General features: G+C 36.9%; 1 protein-coding gene across 1 annotated transcript in view; it reads left to right on the top strand.

The window, feature by feature from the left end:
• The window catches only part of UBE2K (ubiquitin conjugating enzyme E2 K), a 73,721-nt gene that overhangs the window by 49,096 nt on the left and 1,086 nt on the right, over positions 1 to 23,539 (top strand). The window contains exons 4-5 of the mRNA XM_059923161.1: positions 1,928 to 2,010; positions 20,811 to 20,910. Of these exons, the coding sequence (XP_059779144.1) occupies positions 1,928 to 2,010; positions 20,811 to 20,910 (183 nt within the window). The remainder of the gene's footprint in view (positions 1 to 1,927; positions 2,011 to 20,810; positions 20,911 to 23,539) is intronic.

Below are 23,539 nucleotides of genomic sequence, written 5' to 3'. Positions count from 1 at the left end.
GCGCAGGCTTTCTCTATTTGCGGCGAGCGGGGGCTACTCTTCATTGCGGTGTGCAGGCTTCTCATTGCAGTGGCTTCTCTCGTTGTGGAGCACGGGCTCTAGGCGTGCAGGCTTCAGTAGTTGTGGTACGTGGGCTCAGTAGTTGTGGCTCACGGGCTCTAGAGCACAGGCTCAGTAGTTGTGGCACACGAGCTTAGTTGCTCCGCGGCATGTGGGATCTTCCTGGACCAGGGATTGAACCTGTGTCCCCTGCATTGGCAGGTGGATTCTCAACCACTGTGCCACCCGGGAAGCCGAGGTGTGTTATTGAAAGAAGAAATGTATGAAGGCCCTGAGGCAAAAAAAAAAAAAATTTTTTTTTTTTTAATATGACTTGTTGAGCACTTGTATTGAATGTAGGGTAGATGTGAGATTTGAGAGCGAGGCTAGAATCAGTTTAAGAGTGTGGGCTTACATAAAGGGAATGAGAAGTCGTTAAAGGGCCTTAAGTAGAATAGTGACATGAATCAGGTTTGTTTTAAAGGGCTCTCTGGTTTCAGTGTGGAGAATGGATTGGAGGGAAGAAAGCTGAAGGCAGTAAAATCAGTAAACTGTACAGTAACCCAGGTAAAGAATGATAGTCTCCTTTAAAGACATGGTGTTCTGTGGATGGAAAGAAGTAGATATCATTGAGAGCAGTAAGGTTATTTTAAGAATTAAAAAGGATCAAAGAGTGGAAAGTCCCCATTAGTTTTAGGTGTTTTGAAGTCATTGGTGACTGGAAGTGCTTTTTCAGATGGCATGTAAGTTAGTGAGTGAATATGTGAGGAATTAAGAACAGATAGTATAGACAAGTCACAAGGAGAGAAGTGGAAGCATGATAAATCTTTTAGCTTCTTTTCATAAATAGCTTACATTTGGAGCATATATATTTTTTTGAATTTTATTTTATTTATTTTTTTATACAGTGGGTTCTTATTAGTTATCCATTTTATACATATTAGTGTATAATGTCAATCCCAATCTCCCAATTCATCACAGAGCATATATTGATGAGTTAAGTTTTGCAAGGTATTAGAACATAGCTTGGTTCATAGTAATTAATCTGTTAAATGTTAAAGAATTTTGATTTAGATGACTATCATATATATGTGTCAGATATAATCCTCCTCCTCCTCCTCCTCCTGTTCCTCCTCCAAAAGCTCATAAGTAAGAGCTGATGAACTAGATTTCATTTCAAGGTGATGTGATAGAGTTAGCATTTTCACATTGTTGATTTCTTATTCTTTCATGCTTAAATAAGTACACTCAGAATCTGAAATTAGATTGTGTGAGTTTGTATCTTCTGTTGTGAGCTACTTACTTGATATTGGGTAAATTTCTTAAACTCTAAGCCTCAGTGCCTGGCAAATAATAGTAGGCCTTTAAATATTTGTCAAAATATTTGTCAAAAAATTTTTTAAAGTATTTTAAGAAAAAAAGTGCTACAAAAAAATCAGGAGTAATCTTATAGTCACTTTCTACTTCTGTTTCCGTGTACCGATTTTGCTTACTTTTTCCTTCAAACCTATTCTACACCCTTCACTCTAAAAAAATTGCCATTTACTATCTATATTTTGATTTTCTGTACTACTTTATCTACCTGAATTGATCTTAGTCCATGTTAAATTTCTCATAGCATCTAACACTATGCTAGGTAATTTATAAACACCTAGTTAATTGTTGGGTTTCTTTGAGCATTTATTAAAAGGTTTAAAAAGAATGTATGTCATTGATAGCATTTGGCTCACTGAATGCTTTGTCTCCTACACCCTTCCCTTCACTTAGGCAAAATGATGTAAGTATGAGCATTTTTTTTAGCTTGAGGATTTCATTTTCTTATAGTTCTACTTAAACTATATATGTTTTACTTCTGTACTTTAAAACTCAAATGTGCTTTATATTCTAGGTCCGGTTTATCACTAAAATATGGCACCCTAATATTAGTTCCGTCACAGGGGCTATTTGTTTGGATATCCTGAAAGATCAATGGTAAGAGATGTTGAATTCACCTTCAACCCTCTCTCATATGAATTCTAAGACTGTTTAGAGTGTTAAATGTGTACTTGCCTCAAAACATAAGCATATATTATACTTTTATTTGGCAGTAATTTTAAAACTAGATGAAGTCTCTTAAGTACATAAGAGAAAATATGTTACAGTTGAAATTGGAATCTATATTTAAATAGTGATTTATTAGGTAATGTCAGATGCTAGCTTTCCATCTTGAAAAATCTTGGATTATATTTGTTGTTTTGGTGAATTTGATTTTTTGCTATCTCAGAAAGATATTTGTGAAAGACAAAAATAATTTAAGTATTGTAGTAATCAGCTCTGACTTGGATGGAATGTAGACAACAAAAACGTTAAAAGTTGTGTTAATTGAGTGCGATTAAGGTTCTAAGATTCTAAGAAGTGCCTTTGTAGGTGGTATCGTCATTTGTACAGTGCTTTCACATGTTTTGTCTGATTTTATCTTAGCAGTATAGTGTTTAACCACTAGGTTAAAATCGTGGCTCTGCCATTTACTCATTTTTGTGGTCTTGAGTAAATTACCTGGTCTTTTGCCTTCGTTTCCTTATCTGAAAAAATTGGGGGTTAATACCTATTTCATAGGGCTGTTGAGAAGAGTAAATGAGTTGTTTTATGTATTTCTCTTAGATTAGAGCCTGGCATATTCTAACAGTATGGATTGAACAACCAAGACAAGAGATATAAAAAGACATTGGGGTGGAAGAAAACAATAAGTTATGCGTTTGATTTGTTAAGAAAGGGAAAGAAATGAACCTGAATAAGCTGAAACAGGATGACAACATTTAGCATATGGGTCACTTGGTATATTTAGTAATTGAATAAACAGACAAGAGTTGCTGGTTTTGTTTTGGTTTTCCATTCTGATGGCACACCTGAGTAAAGCCTCTCCCTCAGTAGATGATCTCTTGGGATCCAGTTTCTTGATCTGTATTCCATACTGTTAAACATTGAACATTGTGAACTAGACCTGACTTTATCTTCTGTCATTCTTTTGATTTGTGACTTTTCACAATTTATTGAATTTCTATGCCTCCATGTTTTTATCTGTAAAGTCATCTCAAAGACCCCTTATAGCTCTGTTGTTCAGTGATTTTAATGAAAATTTGCAGTATTAGAGACATTGTCCTTTTTTTCACTTGGTTTCTAGGACATCAGTTCTTCTGTTCTCCCCTTCCTTCTCCCTCTCCTTGACTTCTCCACTAGTTCCTCCCTCATCTCCTGGAGCTTTGTATATGAGAATACCTCAGGGCTAAGAATGCTTTTTTCCAATCTATACTCGCTTCCTTGGTGAGCTCATCTGATTTTATAACTTCACTGTTTATATACTAGCAACTCAAGTTTTCTGAACTCCAGACTCATGTCCTGCTGCCTGTTTAATATCTATACTTGAATATGTAATGGACATCTCAAACTTAAACATGTTGGAAACTGAACTATTTCCCCAACCCAAAACTTACTTCTTCCCCATGTAAGTTTTGGCAGCTACATCCTTGCAGTTGCTAAGGCCAAAACTTCATTGTGCTGCTTGTTTCTTCTTTCTCTGGTACCTTTATACCAGAGAAATCTGCAAATCCTGTTGTTGAAACCGCCAACATTTTAGCAGCAGTTCATTACTACTACCTTGGTCCAAAGTTGCATTGCCTCTTGCCTGGACGGTTACAGTAGCCTGTCCTTCTGCTTCTGACTTTACTCAGGCTATTCTCACCAGACGGAATGAAACCTCCACCCCTTTGAAAACAAAACTCCACACTAAAATTTTCCACTGTCTTCTCTTTTTGCTCAGAGTTAAACCTGCAGTACTACCACCTGATTATCTTCCTATAAATAGTTGAAAGATTATGGTGTATATAGAGACAGAGAATTTGAATTTTTGTATCAGAACACTTTTTATCAGCTATGCCTATTTCCTAAGGCAGGTCAAATAGCTGAATTTAGTCTTTTCATATCTATATCATTGAAATAATAAAAGATATCAGAGACATCAGATAAAATAGGTGAGATTGGATATCCATGGGTCTGTCAGCCTCCCCCCCCCCCCCCCCGCTTTTATTGAAGTAAATTGACATTCAGTGGATATCTAAATGTCAGTGTTTAGGCTAATTTGGAACAGTTATCTTAGAAAACAGTTTGTTAACCTTGGTCTTTATTAATACATGTGGATGGTGATTTACCTTTAATATTTAACAACTTATGATAGTATGGGTTATTTTTTTTTTAGCAGCAGGATTTTTTTTTTTTTTTAATTTTTTATTTATTTATTTATGGCTGTGTTGGGTCTTCGTTTCTGTGCGAGGGCTTTCTCTAGTTGTGGCAAGTGGGGGCCACTCTTCATCGCGGTGCGCGGGCCTCTCACTATCGCGGCCTCTCTTGTTGCGGAGCACAGGCTCCAGACGCGCAGGCTCACGGGCCCAGTCGCTCCGCGGCATGTGGGATCTTCCCAGACCAGGGCTCGAACCCGCATCCCCTGCATTGGCAGGCAGATTCTCAACCACTGCGCCACCAGGGAAGCCCTATTTCTTAACTTTGTAACTTACCCTGTGTGGAAACCATCTTCTGATGTTTTTCTGCTGACACTTCTTATGACTAAAGGTGTCTGTTTACCTGGGGAAGAAAATGACAACACACAAAAATTGCATTCATTGATACTGCTCTTCCAAAACACACAAACAGGCATTAAGAGAATATCTGTATGGTTGATAAGCTGTGCTCAGCACCATTAGTCATCAGGGAAATGCAAATTCAAATCACAATTAGATACCACTACACACCTGTAAATGGTTCTCATGCATTGCTGGTAAGAATGTGGTTCAGCCACTCAACCAGCAGTATCTGCCAAAGCTAAATAAGTATATACCTTCACTATGGCACAGCAGTTCTACTCCTAGGTATATATCCAAGAGAAATCTGAGAGAAATGAGTGCATATGTCCACCAAAAGACTTGTACAAGAATATTCATAGCAGATTTATTTAAACTGCAAGTCACCCAAATGTCTATAAACAAGAGAATGGATATATAATGCTATAATCATGCAATGGAGCACTACATAGCAGTAAAAAAAAAAAAAAAAAAAAAGATGTTGACACAAACAACATGGATGATTCTTATAGACATGTTGAGTGGCAACAGCCAGACACAAAGGAGTACGTACTGTATGATTTCATGAAATTCAACATGAGTCAAAGCTAATTTTGGGTGATAGAAACTAAGACAGTGGTGGGTAGGTAGGGTCGTGAATAACAGGGGCAAGAGTGAGGCTTTCTGAGTGCTGGAAGTACTGAAGTACTATGTATTTTGATCTAGATGGTGGTTACCACGGGTGTATACATGTATAAAAATTCATCTAGCTGTCAAGCATTTTACTCTGATTATACCTTAAAAAAATATAACAAAAAAGCTGCCATTATTTTTAAGTAGCATTCAGTGTTTCGAATGACCATAGATTATTTATTAATGGTTTTCTGCAAGATCCTTAACAGGCAAGTTAGTCAACAATACACACAATTCAGTGCTTACTCTACATATTAAAGGCCCCACCTAGTCCATATATTAACTGTGCTTATTGATTTTTGAGATCTGAGCAAAATTAATTTACTGAAGATAGATTTATAAAGTACTCACTTATTTGTATCCACTGATTAATTAAAATTAGCTAACACATTTTGAAATTTCAGACTTCTGTTTGCCTGTTAGGATTTGTTTTTAATAGATTTATGCTAATTTTACACATTAAATGCTAAAAATATTAATGTAGTATGAATTTAATCAGTAGTTTGTGAAAAACAAAGTAAATGGAATAGAAAGTTGTATTTTCGTTTGTATATTTTTTCACATTACCAAGTTTAGATTTTAAAATTTATGTAGAGCAGTCAAAAAATGTACACATTTCTTTATACCATCAAAGATGTTATAGTTTCTATAGTATTTAGAGCCAAAAGAGTAAGTTTTGTTTTAATGTTAATTTTATTACAGCTAATTATGAAAACATTGTCATTGTTTGCCATTGATCTTGTGTTCAGCTTTTAAAAACTTTTCATTTAGGTTTCTTTTTTCTTAATGGTTTATGAATACCTCACTTGCATTTATTATGAAAGTTTTCACGCATACAGAAGACTTAAAACTTTGCTCATTGAGATTGTTACGAATTGAATCTAAAGTTACAGCTCTAGATTTTTCCTTCAGTTTTGAGAATAAACTGTCCCTTTTCATTCCCACCAACAGTGCACAGGATTCCAGTTACACATCCTCACCACCGTTATTTTCCGTTTTTTGACAGTAGCTGTCCTAATGGATGTGAGGTGGTATCTCATTGTTTCATTTACATTTTCCTAATGATTAGTGATGTTAAGCATCTTTTCATGTGCTAATCGGCTACTGGTATATCATCTTTGGAGAAATGCTTGTTTAAGTCCTTTCTTTGTCAGGTTTGTTTTTTTTGTTGAGTTGAAGGAGTTCTTTATATATTTCAGATATTAACTCCCTTGTAAGATCTATGATTTGTAAATATTTTCTCCCCATTCTGTGACTGTATTCTATTCTTCCCCTCTGTTGACTTTCACTCTGTTGACTGTATTCTCTGCCTAGGAAGATTTAAAAAAATTTTTTTTTTCTTTGCACAGGAGTTTTTAATTTTGATGTAGTTATAGACCAGTTTCTCTATTTTTTTCTTTTGTTGCCTGGGCTTTTGCCTGTCCTTTGATATCCAAGAAATCATGGCCAACTGCCATGTTGTGGAGCTTTCACCCTATGTTTTCTTCTAAGAGTTTTATAATAAGTTTAGTCTTGGGAATTCCCTAGAGGTCCAGTGGTTAGAACTCTTCGCTTACACTGCCGGGGCCCTGGTTGGGGAAATAAGATCCCACAAGCCATGCGGCGCAGCCCCCCTGCAAAAAACTTAGTCTTACGTTTAGGTCCTTGATCCATTTTGAGTTAATTTTTTTTCTGATTTTTTAAAAATTGAAGAATAGTTAATTTACAATGTAATGTTAGTTTCAAGTGTACAGCAAAGTGATTCAGTTATACATATATATGTATATATTCTTTTTCCGATTTTTTTCCATTAAAAGTTATTACAAGATATTGAGTATAGTTCCCTGCGTTGAGTTAATTTTTATATAAGGTATAAGGCATGGCAAAGGTCCAACTTCACTTTTCTGAGAGCTCATTAAGTTGTTTGTTTTTTTTCCTATCACAGTAGCTTTATTTATTTATTTATTTTAACATCTTTATTGGAGTATAATTTCTTTACACAATGCTGTTAGTTTCTGCTTTATAACAGAGTGAATCAGCTATACATGTACCTATATCCCCATATCTCCTCCCTCTTGCGTCTCCCTCCCACCCTCCCTATCCCACCCCTCTAGGTGGTCACAAAGCACCGAGCTGATCTCCCTGTGCTATGCGGCTGCTTTGCACTAGCTATCGATTTTATTTTATTTTATTTATTTATTTATTTATTTTTAAATTTATTGGCGTATAATTGATTTACAGTGTTGTGTTTCAGGTGTACAGCAAAGTGAATCAGTTATAGATATACATGTATCCAACATTTTTGGCAAATTAAAAAGAAATGATAATGTTAGGAGAAATTGGGGGCTTCCTCCTTTTTCTTTTTTTATGTTTTTTTACTTTTGAAGAAGAATATTATTTTCTCTTCTTGTGCCAATGCTCTTCTTTTTTTTTGAATTTTATTTATTTTTCTATACAGCAGGTTCTTATTAGTCATCAATTTTATACACATCAGTGTATACATGTCAATCCCAATCGCCCAGTTCATCACACCACAATCCCCACCCCCCCGTGGTTACCCCCCCTTGGTGTCCATACGTTTGTTCTCTACATCTGTGTCTCAACTTCTTCCCTGCAAACTGGTTCATCTGTACCGTTTTTCTAGGTTCCACATACATACGTTAATATACGATATTTGTTTTCTCTTTCTGACTTCACTCTGTATGACAGTCTCTAGATCCATCCACGTCTCAACAAATGACCCAATTTCGTTCCTTTTTATGGCTGAGTAATATTCCATTGTATATATGTACCACATCTTTATTCATTCGTCTGTCGATGGGCATTTAGGTTGCTTCCATGACCTGGCTGTTGTAAATAGTGCTGCAGTGAACATTGGGATGCATGTGTCTTTTTGAATTATGGTTTTCTCTGGGTATATGCCCAGAAGTGGGATTGCTGGATCATATGGTAATCCTATTTTTAGTTTTTTAAGGAACCTCCATACTGTTCTCCATAGTGGCTGTATCAATATACATTCCCACCAACAGTGCAAGAGGGTTCCCTTTTCTCCACACCCTCTCCAGCATTTGTTGTTTGTAGATTTTCTGATGATGCCCATTCTAACTGGTGTGAGGTGATAGCTCATTGTAGTTTTGATTTGCATTTCTCTAATAATTAGTGATGTTGAGCATCTTTTCATGTGCTTCTTGGCCATCTGTAGGTCTTCTTTGGAGAAATGTCTGTCTGGGTCTTCTGCCCATTTTTGGAATGGGTTGTTTGTTTCTTTAATATTGAGCTGCATGAGCTGTTTATATATTTTGGAGATTAATCCTTTGTCCATTGATTCGTTTACAGATATTTTCTCCCATTCTGAGGGTTGTCTTTTTGTCTTGTTTATGGTTTCCTTTGCTGTGCAAAAGCTTTGAAGTTTCATTAGGTCCCATTTGTTTATTTTTGTTTTTATTTCCATTACTCTAGGAGGTGGATCAGAAAAGATCTTGCTGTGATTTATGTCATAGAGTGTTCTTCCTATGTTTTCCTCTACGAGTTTTATAGTGTCCAGTCTTACATTTAGGTCTCTAATCCATTTTGAGTTTATTTTTGTGTATGGTGTTAGGGAGTGTTCTAATTTCATTCTTTTACATGTAGCTGTCCAGTTTTCCCAGCCCCACTTATTGAAGAGACTGTCTTTTCTCCATTGTATATCCTTGGCTCCTTTGTCATAGATTAGTTGACTGTAGGTGTGTGCGTTTATCTCTGGGCTTTCTATCTTGTTCCATTGATCTGTGTTTCTGTTTTTGTGCCAGTACCATATTGTCTTGATTACTGTAGCTTTGTAGTATAGTCTGAAGTCAGGGAGTCTGATTCCTCCAGCTCCATTTTTTTCCCTCAAGACTGCTTTGGCTATTTGGGGTCTTTTGTGCCTCCATACAAATTTTAAGATTTTTTTTTTGTAGTTCTGTAAAAAATGCCATTAGTAATTTGATAGGGATTGCATTGAATCTGTAGATTGCTTTGGGTAGTGTAGTCATTTTCACAATATTGATTCTTCCAATCCAAGAACATGGTATATCTCTCCATCTGTTGGTATCATCTTTAATTTCTTTCATCAGTGTCTTATAGTTTTCTGCATACAGGTCTTTCGTCTCCCTAGGTAGGTTTATTCCTAGGTATTTTATTCTTTTTGTTGCATTGGTAAATGGGAGTGTTTCCTTAATTTCTCTTTCAGATTTTTCATCATTAGTGTACAGGAATGCAAGAGATTTCTGTGCATTAATTTTGTATCCTGCAGCTTTACCAGATTCATTGATTAGGTCTAGTAGTTTTCTGGTGGCATCTTTAGGATTCTCTATGTATGGTATCATGTCATCTGCAAACAGTGACAGTTTTACTTCTTCTTTTCCAATTTGTATTCCTTTTAGTTCTTTTTCTTCTCTGATTGCCGTGGCTAGGACGTCCAAAACTATGTTGAATAATGGTGGTGAGAGTGGACATCCTTGTCTTGTTCCTGATCTTAGAGGAAATGCTTTCAGTTTTTCACCATTGAGAATGATGTTTGCTATGGGTTTGTCGTATATGGCCTTTATTATGTTGAGGTAGGTTCCCTCTGTGCCCAGTTTCTGGAGAGTTTTTATCATAATGGGTGTTGAATTTTATCCAAAGCTTTTTCTGCATCTATTGAGATGATCATATGGTTTTTCTCCTTCAGTTTCTTAATATGGTGTATCACATTGATTGATTTGCATGTATTGAAGAATCCTTGCATCCCTGGGATAAATCCCACTTGATCATGGTGTATGATCCTTTTAATGGGTTGTTGGATTCTGTTTGCTAGTATTTTGTTGAGGATTTTTGCATCTATATTCATCAGTGATATCGGTCTGTAATTTTCTTTTTTTGTAGTATCTTTGTCTGGTTTTGGTATCAGGGTGATGGTGGCCTCATAGAATGAGTTTGGGAGTGTTCCTTCCTCTGCAGTTTTTTGGGAGAGTTTGAGAAGGATGGGTGTTAGCTCTTCTCTAAATGTTTGATAGAATTCACCTGTGGAGCCATCTGGTCCTGGACTTCTATTTGTTGAAAGATTTTTAATCACAGTTTCAATTCCATTACTTGTGATTGGTCTGTTCATATTTTCTATTTCTTCCTGGTTCAGTCTTGGAAGATTATACCTTTCTAAGAATTGGTCAGTTTCTTCCAGGTTGTCCATTTTATTGGCATAGAGTTGCTTGTAGTAGTCTTTTAGGATGCTTTGTATTTCTGCAGTGTCTGTTGTAACTTCTCCTTTTTCATTTCTAATTTTATTGATTTGAGTCCTCTTCCTCTTTTTCTTGATGAGTCTGGCTAATGGTTTATCAATTTTGTTTTATCTGCTCACAGAACCAGCTTTTAGTTTTATTAATCTTTGCTATTGTTTTCTTTGTTTCTATTTTATTTATTTCTGCTCTTATCTTTATGATTTCTTTCCTTCTGCAAACTTTGGGTTTTGTTTGTTCTTCTTTCTCTAGTTCCTTTAGGTGTAAGTTTAGATTGTTTATTTGAGATTTTTCTTGTTTCTTGAAGTAGGCTTGTATAGCTATAAACTTCCCTCTTAGAGCTGCTTTTGCTGCATCCCATAGGTTTTGGATCGTCGTGTTTTCATTGTCATTTGTCTCTAGGTATTTTTTGATTTCATCTTTGATTTCTTCAGTGATCTCTTGGTTATTTAGTAGCGTATTGTTTAGCCTCCATGTGTTTGTGTTTTTTTTACGTTTTTTTCCGTGTAATTCATTCCTAATCTCATAGCGTTGTGGTCAGAAAAGATGCTTGATATGATTTCAAATTTTTAAATTTACTGAGGTTTGATTTGTGACCCAAGATGTGATCTATCCTGGAGAATGTTCCGTGCGCACTTGAGAAGAAAGTGTAATCTGCTGTTTTTGGATGGAATGTCCTATAAATATAAATTAAGTCTATCTGGTCTGTTGCATCATTTAAAGCTTCTGTTTCCTTATTTATTTTCTGTTTGGATGATCTGTCCATTGGTGTAAGTGAGGTGTTAAAGTCCCCCACTATTACTGTGTTACTGTCGATTTCCTCTTTTATAGCTGTTAGCAGTTGCCTTATGTATTGAGGTGCTCCTATGTTGGGTGCATATATATTTACAATTGTTATATCTTCTTCTTGGATTGATCCCTTGATCATTATGTAGTGTCCTTCCTTGTCTCTTGTAACATTCTTTATTTTAAAGTCTATTTTATCTGATATGAGTATTGCTATTCCAGCTTTCTTTTGATTTCCATCGACATGGAGTATCTTTTTCCATCCCCTCACTTTCAGTCTGTATGTGTCCCTAGGTCTGAAGTGGGTCTCTTGTAGACAGCATATATATGGGTCTTGTTTTTGCATCCATTCAGCAAGCCTGTGTCTTTTGGTTGGAGCCTTTAATCCATTCATGTGTAAGGTATTATCGATATGTATGTTCCTATGACCATTTTCTTAATTGCTTTGGGTTTGTTTTTGTAGGTCCTTTTCTTCTCTCGTGTTTCCTCCTTAGAGAATTTCCTTTAGCATTTGTTGTAGAGCTGGTTTCGTGGTGCTGAATTCTCATAGCTTTTGCTTGTCTGTCTCAAAGCTTTTGATTTCTCCATCGAATCTGAATGAGATCCTTGCCGGGTAGAGTAATCTTGGTTGTTGGTTCTTCCCTTTCATCCCTTTAAGTATATCATGCCACTCCCTTCTGGCTTGTATTGTTTCTGCTGAGAAATCAACTGTTAACCTTATGGGAGTTCCCTTATATGTTATTTGTCATTTTTCCCTTGCTGCTTTCAATAATTTTTCTTTGTCTTTAATTTTTGCCAGTTTGCTTAATATGTGTCTTGGCGTGTTTCTCCTTTTGTTTATCTTGTATGACACTCTCCGTGCTTCCTGGACTTGGGTGGCTGTTTCCTTTCCTATGTTAGGGAAGTTTTCGACTATAATCTCTTCAAATGTTTTCTTGGATCCTTTCTCTCTCTCTTCTCCTTCTGGGACCCCTATAATGCAAATGTTGTTGTGTTTAATGTTGTCCTCGAGGTCTCTTAGGCTGTCTTCATTTCTTTTCATTCTTTTTTCTTTAGTCTGTTCCACAGCAGTGAATTCCACCATTCTGTCTTCCAGGTCACTTATCCATTCTTCTGCCTGTTATTCTGCTATTGATTCCTTCTAGTGTAGTTTTCATTTCAATTATTGTATTGTTCATCTCTGTTTGTTTGTTCTTTAATTCTTCTAGGTCTTTGTTAAACATTTCTTGAGTCTTCTCGATCTTTGCCTCCATTCTTTGTCCGAGGTCCTGGATGATCTTCACTATGATTATTCTGAATTCTTTTTCTGGAAGTTTGCCTATCTCCACTTCATTTAGTTCTTTTTCTGGGGTTTTATCTTGTTCCTTCATCTGGTACATAGCCCTCTGCCTTTTCATCTTGTCTTTCTGTGAATGTGGTTTTTGTTCCACAGGCTGCAGGATTGTAGTTCTTCTTGCTTCTGCTGTCTGCCCTCTGGTGGAGGAGGCTATCTAAGAGGCTTGTGCAAGTTTCCTGATGGGAGGGACTGGTGGTCGGTAGAGCTGACTGTTGCTCTGGTGGGCAGAGCTCAGTTAAAGTTTAATCTGCTTGACTGCTGATGGGTGGGGCTGGGTTCCTTCCCTGTTGGTGTTTGGCCTGAGGCGACCCAACACTTCAGCCTACCTGGGCTCTTTGGTGGGGCTAATGGTGGACTCTGGGAGGGCTCACGCCAGGGAGTGTGTCCCAGAACTTAGGCTGCCAGTGTCCTTGTCCCCACGGTGAGCCACAGCCACCTCCCCCACCCACCCCGCCTCTGTAGGAGATCCTCCAGCACTAGCAGGTAGGTCTGGTTCAGTCTCCCCTGGGGTCCCGATGCACGCACTACTTTGTGTGTGCCCTCCAAGAGTGGAGTCTCTGTTTCCCCCAGTCCTGTCGAAGACCTGCAATCAAATCCCACTAGCATTCAAAGTCTGATTCTCTAGGAATTCCTCCTCCCGTTGCTGGACCCCCAGGTTTGGAAGGCTGATGTGGGGCTCAGAACCTTCCCTCCAGTGGGTGGACTTCTGTGGTATAAGTGTTCTCCAGTCTGTGAGTCACCCACCCAGCAGTTATGGGATTTGATTTTACTGTGCTTGTGCCCCTCCTGCCATCTCACTGTGGCTTCTCCTTTGTCTTTAGATGTGGGGTATCTTTTTTGATGAGTTCCAGTGTCTTCCTGTCGATGGTTGTAAAGCAGCTAGTTGTGGTTCTGGTGTTCTCACAAGAGGGAGAGCATGTCCTTCTATTCCGCCATCTTGGTTCAAGGCCCTAGCTATCTATTTTACATTTGGTAGTTTATATATGTCCATGCCACTCTCTTACTTTGTCCCAGCTTACCCTTCCCCCCTCCCCGTGTCCTCAAGTCCATTCTCTATGTCTGCGTCTGTTTTGTTTGTTTGTTTGTTTGTTTATACTGCAGGTTCTTATTAGTCATCACTTTTATATACATCAGTGTATACATGTCAATCCCAATCCCCCAATTCAGCACACCACCATCCCCACCCCACCGCAGTTTTCCCCCTTTGGTATCCATATGTCTGTTCTCTACATCTGTGGCTCAACTTCTGCCCTGCAAACTGGCTCATCTGTACCATTTTTCTAGGTTCCACATACATGCGTTAATATACTATATTTGTTTTTCTCTTTCTGTATGTCTGCCTCTTTTTTCCTGTCCTGCCCCTAGGTTCTTTAGAACCATTTATTTTTTTTTTAAGATTCCATATATATGTGTTAGCATACAGTGTTTGTTTTTCTGTTTCTGACTTAACTTCACTCTGTATGACAGACTCTAGGTCCATCCACCTCACTACAGATAACTCAATTTCGTTTCTTTTTATGGCTGAGTAATATTCCATTGTATATATGTGCCAGATCTTCTTTATTCATTCATCTTTCGATGGACACTTAGGTTGCTTCCATGTTCTGGCTATCGTAAATAGGAGAGCTCATTAAATTGTAAAGAATAATGTTTATTGCCTTGTTGAGATGTAAACATATATGTTTTTATTGTAAATTAAAATTATGGAGTTTTGTAATTGTTTTAGTATATACAGTTAAATACTCTGAGTGAAGAGTTTTCTTCCATATTCAGATACATTTCCTTGAAATTATTTTATTTATTTATTCTGTTGGCCATGCCACGCATCATGTGGGATCAATTAAACATATAACTTAATATTTTGTTTAAAGTGTTGTTACAGATGTCTAAATTGCGTAACTTCCCTGTGGCCCAGTGGTCCAAATGCAGGGGGCACGGGTTCGATCCCTGGTTGGGGAACTAAGATCCTGCCTGCTGCGTGGTGTGGCCAAAAAAAAAAAGATTTCTAAATCAGGATGCTTAATTTTACTGGGATATTAGAGTAGCCAGCTTTGTATATTCTATTTCTGTGATATTTTGTATTTTTTTGTCCTTTTTTGAGTGGTTTAAGTTAGCTTCAAGGTGATATATCTGGGCAGCTCTTGACGTGCATGTGCCTTTAAACATTCTCTTTACAATTACCCAAATATAAAATGAAGTTAGAGTGAGTAAGTAATTAAGAAAGATTTCATCTTGTTAATAGTGATAATGGTAGAACAAGAATTAACATTTAAGGACTAAATTTGGAATTTTATGCTTTGATTACTGTCTTAAAAGAATATTGTCCATTCTAAAGATGTTAAAACTTTTGGTTGAAAATAAGTTGTGCACGCTCATAGGAAATTTAGAAATTTAGTCTAGAAAAATAATTTCTATTTTCCCAGCCCTGTTTCAGAATTAGAAATTTCCATTACACAGGACTGCCTTGGTGGTCCAGTGGTTAAGATTCCATGTTTCCAATACAGGGGGTGCAGGTTTGATCCCTGGTAAGGGAACTAAGATCCCGTGTGCTGTGCAGTGTGGCAAAAAAAAAAAAAAAAAAAAAATTTCCATTTCATATAACTATGTAGCGGTTTAAAAAGTTTTTAAAATTTTATTCTCTTTTCAATGCTAGTTTAGCATTTCACCTAATTTTAAAACATCATAGGGCTTCCCTGGTGGCGCAGTGGTTGAGAATCTGCCTGCCAATGCAGGGGACACGGGTTCAAGCCCTGGTCTGGGAAGATCCCACATGCCGCGGAGCGACTAGGCCCGTGAGCCACAGCTACTGAGCCTGCGCGTCTGGAGCCTGTGCTCCGCAACAAGAGAGGCCGCGATGGTGAGAGGCCCGCGCACCGCGATGAAGAGTGGCCCCCGCTTGCCGCAACTAGAGAAAACCCTCGCACAGAAACGAAGACCCAACACCAGCCAAAAATAAATAAATAAATAAATAGAAATTTAAAAAAAAAAAAAAAAAAAAAAAAACATCATAACCAAAGTTTTTCCTATTTTTGTAGCTTCTCTAAAAGGATAAGTTGATCAATAAAATTTTTTATTCTGATAGCTTTTTTTGTTAAACACAGCTTTTAAAAATGCTTTATTGAGGTGTGATTTATCTTAAACAGCACACATTAAAAATGGACAATTTGATAAGTTTGGACATACAGATACATCCATGAAGCTATCACAAATCAAGATAGCGAACATAACCAACATATCCAGAAGTTTCCTAGTGAGTGTCCCTTTGTAATTGCTCCTTCCCACCCTTCCTGCTCCCCCATTCCCCAGCAGCCACTGATCTGCTGTCACTATAGATTAGTTTGCATTTTGTGGAATTTAATATAAATGACAATTCCGATAGCATTTTAAATGAAGAACCATTTGCATTGTAATTTTTCTCTAATAGATAAAATATAGACATGTTTGTGATACTGGTTTAATTTTATTGGTTTAGACAGCCTTTCTCAATTCGCTTTAAGCTGTAATGCACTAAAGTAGTATTTCTCAAAAATTAGCTTGCATCAGAATCACTTGGAGTATCTGTTAAACCGCCCCAGAGTTTCTGATTCAGTAGGTCTGGGACAGGGCTAATAATTTTCATTTCTTAGAAGTTCCCAAGTGAGGTTGCTGCTACCGGTTGAAGAAACCACACTGTGTGAGACACATTTCCTTAAGACATTTGTTGTTGATAATAAATTAACTTTTTTCCTAAGCATCCAGGATGGTACTATTTATATACCATCCTTGGGGAAATTGAGAAAATTCTTAGTAATTTGCTCTGTTCTGTGGTTAAAATGAGGAACCCAGTTGAAAAAGACTGGTTTAGAATTATTTAATTTGTGTGGTGAAAATGGGCATGTTCTTTAGTAATCTTCAACATTTAGCAGAAGCAAGAAGAACTACAATTCTGCAGCCTGTGGAAGGAAAACGACATTCACAAAAAGATACACAAAATGAAAAGGCAGAGGACTTTGTACCAAATGAAGGAACAAGATAAAACCCCAGAAAAAGAACTAAATGAAGTGGAGATAGACAGCCTTGCAGAAAAAGAATTCAGAATAATGATAGTGAAGATCATCCAGGACCTCGGAAAAAGAATGGAGGCAAAGATTGAGAAGATGCAAGAAATGTTTAACAAAGACCTAGAAGAATTAAAGAACAAACAAACAGAGATGAACAATACAATAACTGAAATGAAAACTACACTAGAAGGAATCAATAGCAGAATAACAGGCAGAAGAACGGATAAGTGACCTGGAAGACAGAATGGTGGAATTCACTGCTGCGGAACAGAATAGAGAAAAAAGAATGAAAAGAAATGAAGACAGCCTAAGAGACCTCGGGGACAACATTAAACACAACAACATTCGCATTATAGGGGTCCCAGAAGGAGAAGAGAGAGAAAAAGGATCCGAGAAAATACTTGAAGAGGTTATAGTCGAAAACTTCCCTAACATGGGAAAGGAAATAGCCACCCAAGTCCAGGAAACGCAGAGAGTCCCATACAGGATAAACCCAAGGAGAAACACACCGAGACACATAAGTAATCAAATTGACAAAAATTAAAGGCAAAGAAAAATTAAAAGCAACAAGGGAAAAATGGCAAATAACATACAAGGGAACTCCCATAAGGTTAACAGCTGATTTCTCAGCAGAAACTCTACAAGCCAGAAGGGAGTGGCATGATATATTTAAAGTGATGAAAGGGAAGAATCTACAACCAAGGTTACTCTACCTGGCAAGGATCTCATTCAGATTTGACAGAAATCAAAAGCTTTACAGAGAAGCAAAAGCTAAGAGAATTCAGCACCACTAAACCAGCTCTACAACAAATGCTAAAGGAACTTCTCTGAGTGGGAAACACAAGAGAAAAGGACCTACAAAACAAACCCATAACTATCAACAAAATGGTAATAGGAACATACATATCAAGAATTACCTTAAACGTGAATGGATTAAATGCTCCAACCAAAAGACACAGGCTTGCTGAATGGATACAAAACCAAGACCCAAGTATATGCTTGTCTACAAGAGACCCACTTCAGACCTAAGGACACATACAGACTGAAAGTAAGGGGATGGAAAAAGATATTCCATGCAAATGGAAATCAAAAGAAAGCTGGAGTAGCAATACTCATATCAGATAAAATAGACTTTAAAGTAAAGAATGTTACAAGAGACAAGGAAGGACACTACATAATGATCAAGGGTTCAATTCAAGAAGAAGATTTAACAATTGTAAACATATATGTACCCAACATAGGAGCACTTCAATACATAAGGCAACTGCTAACAGCTATAAAAGAGGAAATCGACAGTAACACAGTAATAGTGGGGGACTTTAACACCTCACTTACACCAATGGACAAATCATCGAAACAAAATTAATAAGGAAACACAATAGAAGCAGATAGATTTAATTGATATTTATATCAATTAAATGACACAATAGACCAGATAGACTTAATTGATATTTATAGGACATTCCTTCCAAAAGTAGCAGATTGTACTTTCTTCTCAAGTGCACATGGAACATTCTCCAGGATAGATCACATCTTGAGTCACAGATGAAGCCTCAGTAAATTTAAGATAATTGAAATCATATCAAGCATCTTTTCTGACAGCAATGCTATGAGATTAGAAACCAGTTATAGGGGGAAAAAAGTGTAAAAAACACAAACACATGGAGGCTAAACAATATGTTACTAAATAACCAAGAGATCACTGAAGACATCAAAGAGGAAATTAAAAAATACCTAGAGACAAATTACAATGAAAACACAGCGATCCAAAACCTATGGGATGCAGCAAAAGCAGTTCTAAGAGGGAAGTTTATAGCAATACAAGTGTACCTCAAGAAACAAGAAAAATCTCAATCTAACCTTACATCTAAAGGAACTAGAGAAAGAAGAACAAACAAAACCCAAAGTTAGTAGAAGGAAAGAAATCATAAAGATCGGAGCAGAAATAAATGAAGTAGAAACAAAGAAAACATTAGCAAAGATCAATAAGACTAAAAGCTGGTTCTTTGAGATGATAAACAAAATTGCTAAACCTTTAGCCGGACTCATCAAGAAAAAGAGGAAGAGGACTCAAATCAATAAAATTAGAAATGGCAAAGGAGAAGTTACAACAGACACAGCAGAAATACAAAGCATCCTAAGAGACTACTACAAGCAACTCTTTGCCAATAAAACGGACAACCTGGAAGAAATGGACCAATTCTTAGAAAGGTATAATCTTCCAAGACTGAACCAGGAAGAAATAGAAAATATGAACAGACCAATCACAAGTAATGAAATTGTGATTACAAATCTTCCAACAGGGCTTCCCTGGTGGCGCAGTGGTTGAGAATCTGCCTGCCAATGCAGGAGACACGGGTTCGAGCCCTGGTCTGGGAAGATCCCACATGCCGCGGAGCAGCTAGGCCCGTGAGCCACAACTACTGAGCCTGTGCGTCTGGAGCCTGTGCTCCGCAACAAGAGAGGCCACGATAGTGAGAGACCTGTGCACCGCGATGAAGAGGGGCCCCTGCTTGCCGCAACTAGAGAAAGCCCTTGTACAGAAAGGAAGACCCAACACAGCCAGAAAAAAAAAAAAAAAAATCTTCCAACAAACAAAGTCGAGGACCAGATGGCTTCACAGGTGAATTCTATCAAACATTTAGAGCAGAGCCAACACCCGTCCTTCTCAAACTCTTCCAAAAAATTGCGGAGGAAAGAACACTCCCAAACTCATTCTATGAGGCCACCATCAACCTGATACCAAAACCAGACAAAGATACTACAAGAAAAAAAGAATTACAGACCAATATCACTGATGAATATAGATGCAAAAATCCTCAACAAAATACTAGCAAACAGAATCCAGCAACCCATTAAAAGGATCATACACCATGATCAAGTGGGATTTATCCCAGGGATAAAGGATTCTTCAATATATGCAAATCAATCAATGTGATACACCATATTAACAAATTGAAGAATAAAAACCATATGATCATCTAAAAAAAATAATATTCAACATTTAAAATAGTTCACTACTATGGTATTTCACTATTGTATTCAGAAATATTTGTATATTAACTGGTCAAGTAATTTTTTAACAGAAATGCTAAGAGTCCTTTTTGGTTAGGTAGATACCATTTTCTAGATAAATATTTGCTTTATAAACACATTTAGAGGCATGAATATTATGTATATTAAGCAAAAAAATTTCCCTTTTCAGAATGTTGTAGAATGATTTTTTAATTTTCTTTCATTTTTTTTTGAAGTGTAGGTGCTGTACAGTATTATATAAGTTACAGGTGTTCAATTTTATGTTAATTACAGGTATACAATATTATAAGTTACAGGTGTACAATATAGTGATACACAATTTTTAAAGGTTATACTCCATTTATACTTATAAAATAGTATATATTTATTATTATTATAAAGTATTGGCTGTATTCCCCATGTTGTACAGTATATCCTTGTAGCTTATTTTATACTTAATAATTTGTACCTTTTACACCCCATCCCTATATTGCCCCTCCCTCCTTTCTCCCCACTGGTCACCACTAGTTTGTTCTCTTTGTCTTTGAGTCTGCTTCTTTTTTGTTATATTCTCTAGTTTGTTTTATTTTTTAGATTTCACATTTAAGTGCTATCATATATAGTATTTGTCTTTCTTTATCTGACATTTCACTTAGCATAATGCCCTCCAAGTAATTTTACGCTTTCTTGAAAATAAAGGATATTTGCTTGATGGTATCTTGTTTTCAGAATTGCACAGAAAGGAAGTTTCACATGTTACTTTATCACTCTATTTTAAGTTTGTGTCTAGAGAAATGGATAGAAAGTAAGTCAGTAGATAAAGCTGACCATAAGGATATGTCAACAACACGGGCAAAACAAAAAAAAACTAAGCCAATTAAGGGCAATTTGAGTTGTCTTAAGAAATAGAAGGACTCATTTGTTGTAAAAAAAAAAAAAATGGTAGGCAGATATATAATTATAAATTTCTAAGACTTAATTACATGATTAAGATAAAAAACTAGATTATTTTTAGCTTCAGTTTTATTCAGAAAACCTCTATTTTGGTTCGTCATGCAAAGTGTTCTTAACTGGGATATCTTCCTATTTTGAATTTCAGGGCAGCAGCAATGACTCTCCGCACGGTATTATTGTCATTGCAAGCGCTACTGGCAGCTGCAGAACCAGATGATCCACAAGATGCAGTAGTAGCAAATCAGGTAAGGTAGCTGCTTTTGAAAGACTTTCTTTTACTTACCTATGAGTGTTTACTTTAGTGGTTTGCAGTGGTTAGAACAGAAGCATACGTCTATTGAAAGTAAATTTGGAAATGGTTTCCTTTCTTGCTGTGAGATTATTGTATCAGATGTAATAGTGAAAACCTAATTTTGTGATTTTTTTTTTAACACAGTAGTTTAATTGTTTATATGGTAGATGCTTTTTTCCTAACATATTATGAAGTTTTCAAACACACAATGTTGAAAGAATTACACAGTGAATACCCACATATCTACCTACCATCTTGATTCTATGATTAACATTTTACTACATGTGGTTTACCATGTGTGTATCCATTTATCTGTCTCTTAATTCAGTTATGATCCTTCCCTGATGATAATGTTAATCAGCTCCAACTGTGGCACTGAAGTTGCATGGTGAAGGTTATCAAAAACCTTGTAATTGCCAAATGGAATAAATATTTTTCAGTTGTGATCTTTGATTTCCAAGGCAGAGGTTAGCAAATTACAGCCAGGCTGACTGTTTTTGTAGATAATGTTTTATTGGAACGTAGCCACCCCCATTTGTTCACAGCTACAAGTGGCAGAATTGAATAATTATGACAGAGACAGTATTGTCTGAAAGCCTGAATTATTATTATCTGGTCCTTTAAGAAAGTTTGCCAACCCATACTCTAAACCAGTGGTTCCCAACCGTTTTGGAACCAGGGACTGGTTTCGTGGAAGACAGTTTTTCTACGGACTAGTGGCGGAGGGTGGGGGGTGGAGATGGTTCAGGCGGTGATGCGAACAATGGGGAGCGGCAGATGAAGCTTTGCTCGCTGGCTGCTCACCTCCTGCTGTGTGGACCGGTTCCTTACAGGCCGAGGATTGGTACTGGTCTGTAGCCTGGGGGTTGGGGACCCCTGCTTTAAGCCATTAGGATTTATTGAGCCTTGTGTTTTTTTGTTTTTTAACCTAGAAGTTTTTTCTTCTCTTGACTTCTGAGATACTACTTTCTTTTCCTATCTTCGTAGTTGTGGTTGTTCCCTCCTGCTTCCTACAGTTGTTTCTCTTCTTTCTCCACTCTGCCCCCCTCTGCCCCCCTCTGCCCCGCCCTCCATTTTTGTTTTTGTTTTTTTTTCTTGTCCACACTGCATGGCTTGTGGGATCTTAGTTCCCCAACCAGGGATTGAACCCATGCCCCCTGCAATGGAAGTGCAGAGTCCTAATCACTGGACCACCAAGGAATTACCTCTCCTCCCTTTTAAATATACTTTCTCAGTTCTTACATTGTTTCTTTCACTTTCCATGATATACTCTCACTTGGATGATCATATCCACGCTGATGTTACCACCTGTATGTTGATAACGATATTCAGGCTTGACCTCTGTCCTGAGCCCAAGAGCCTGTTTGGAAGTGGATAGCTCTGTATGAATATTCCATGGGTACCTTAGTACAGCATTCCCAAAACTGAATGCAGAATCTTAAACCTGTGAACCTGTTCATCCTTCTGTAATATAATCAGCTTATTTATATATCCCAGTCACAGACTTGGAGTACTTCTCTGTGTCTCCTTTTCTCTCATATCCCAGTATCTCTCTGTCGTAATACTTCTCTGATTGCCTTAATTCACATGTTTAAAAATTTCTCATTTGACTGCTCTGATGGAGCTCCCTACCTCAGCCTCTTCTTTCCCTCATATTCTACACTGATAGCAGTTAGCTTTATAAAGTGTAAATCTTATTTCACTTTACTGTTAAAAACCTATTAGTAGCTTTACTATCACCTACTTGGTAAGTCCAAATTGTTTAGTTTGAAGAGTTCCTCCATGATTTGAACTGTCTATAAACCCAGTTTCATCTCCTAAATTCTTACTGTTCTTCAAACTCATGCTGTTCAAGATGGTGTCATTCCTACATGTCATTTCACCCAGTCCGCCATTTTTCCTCTGCCTAAGAAAACATTTCCTTTTAGAAACTTCCTCCTTTCCTTTGAAAAGTTCGTCACTCCTTATGTTGTGCATGCATATCCTGGTTAATGTGGTCTACTATTATTTGCCTTAGAGTGCTTAGAATTATGATTTAACATGTTATATATGTGCTATTCATTCATTTTTGATAGAAACATGGCTTGAGTTCCAGCTTTGATTTCCTGTTGAGTTCTGAGCCTCAAAGTTTGAGGTTGGACTCAGTTTTCTTTTAACTCTGTTCAGTAGTTTGACTTATTTCCTTTTAATAATGGTAGAAACTAGATTTATCATTTTAATGTATAGAAATATTTAATGTGTATAAAATATCTTAAGAAATATTAAAGTGAATTTAATATTTTAAATTTATACTTGGCTTTATTAATTAATGGTAGTCCCAGAATATTTGAGAATAAATTTACTTCTTTCCAATGCATATGGAAAGTCTTACCTTTTAAAAAGTACTCTATGGTGAGTTCATAATCATCACAAAACATATGCTGTAAGTTAGGACTTTGCATATGGGGTTTTCTTAAATCACTGTACACTAATACAGCTCTAGCAAAACAGCAAAGTCAGGTTGTATTCTAGCCTGAGCTATGATTAATACAAAAGTTGGTCACATTTATTAATGTCCACATAATTTTAGAAGCTAGTAATTC

This window comes from Balaenoptera ricei, chromosome 5 (assembly GCF_028023285.1).
Source record: "Balaenoptera ricei isolate mBalRic1 chromosome 5, mBalRic1.hap2, whole genome shotgun sequence".
Classification (NCBI taxonomy): domain Eukaryota; kingdom Metazoa; phylum Chordata; class Mammalia; order Artiodactyla; family Balaenopteridae; genus Balaenoptera; species Balaenoptera ricei.
Note: the sequence above shows the minus strand (reverse complement) of the source record. Positions and strands in the feature narration are given on the sequence as shown.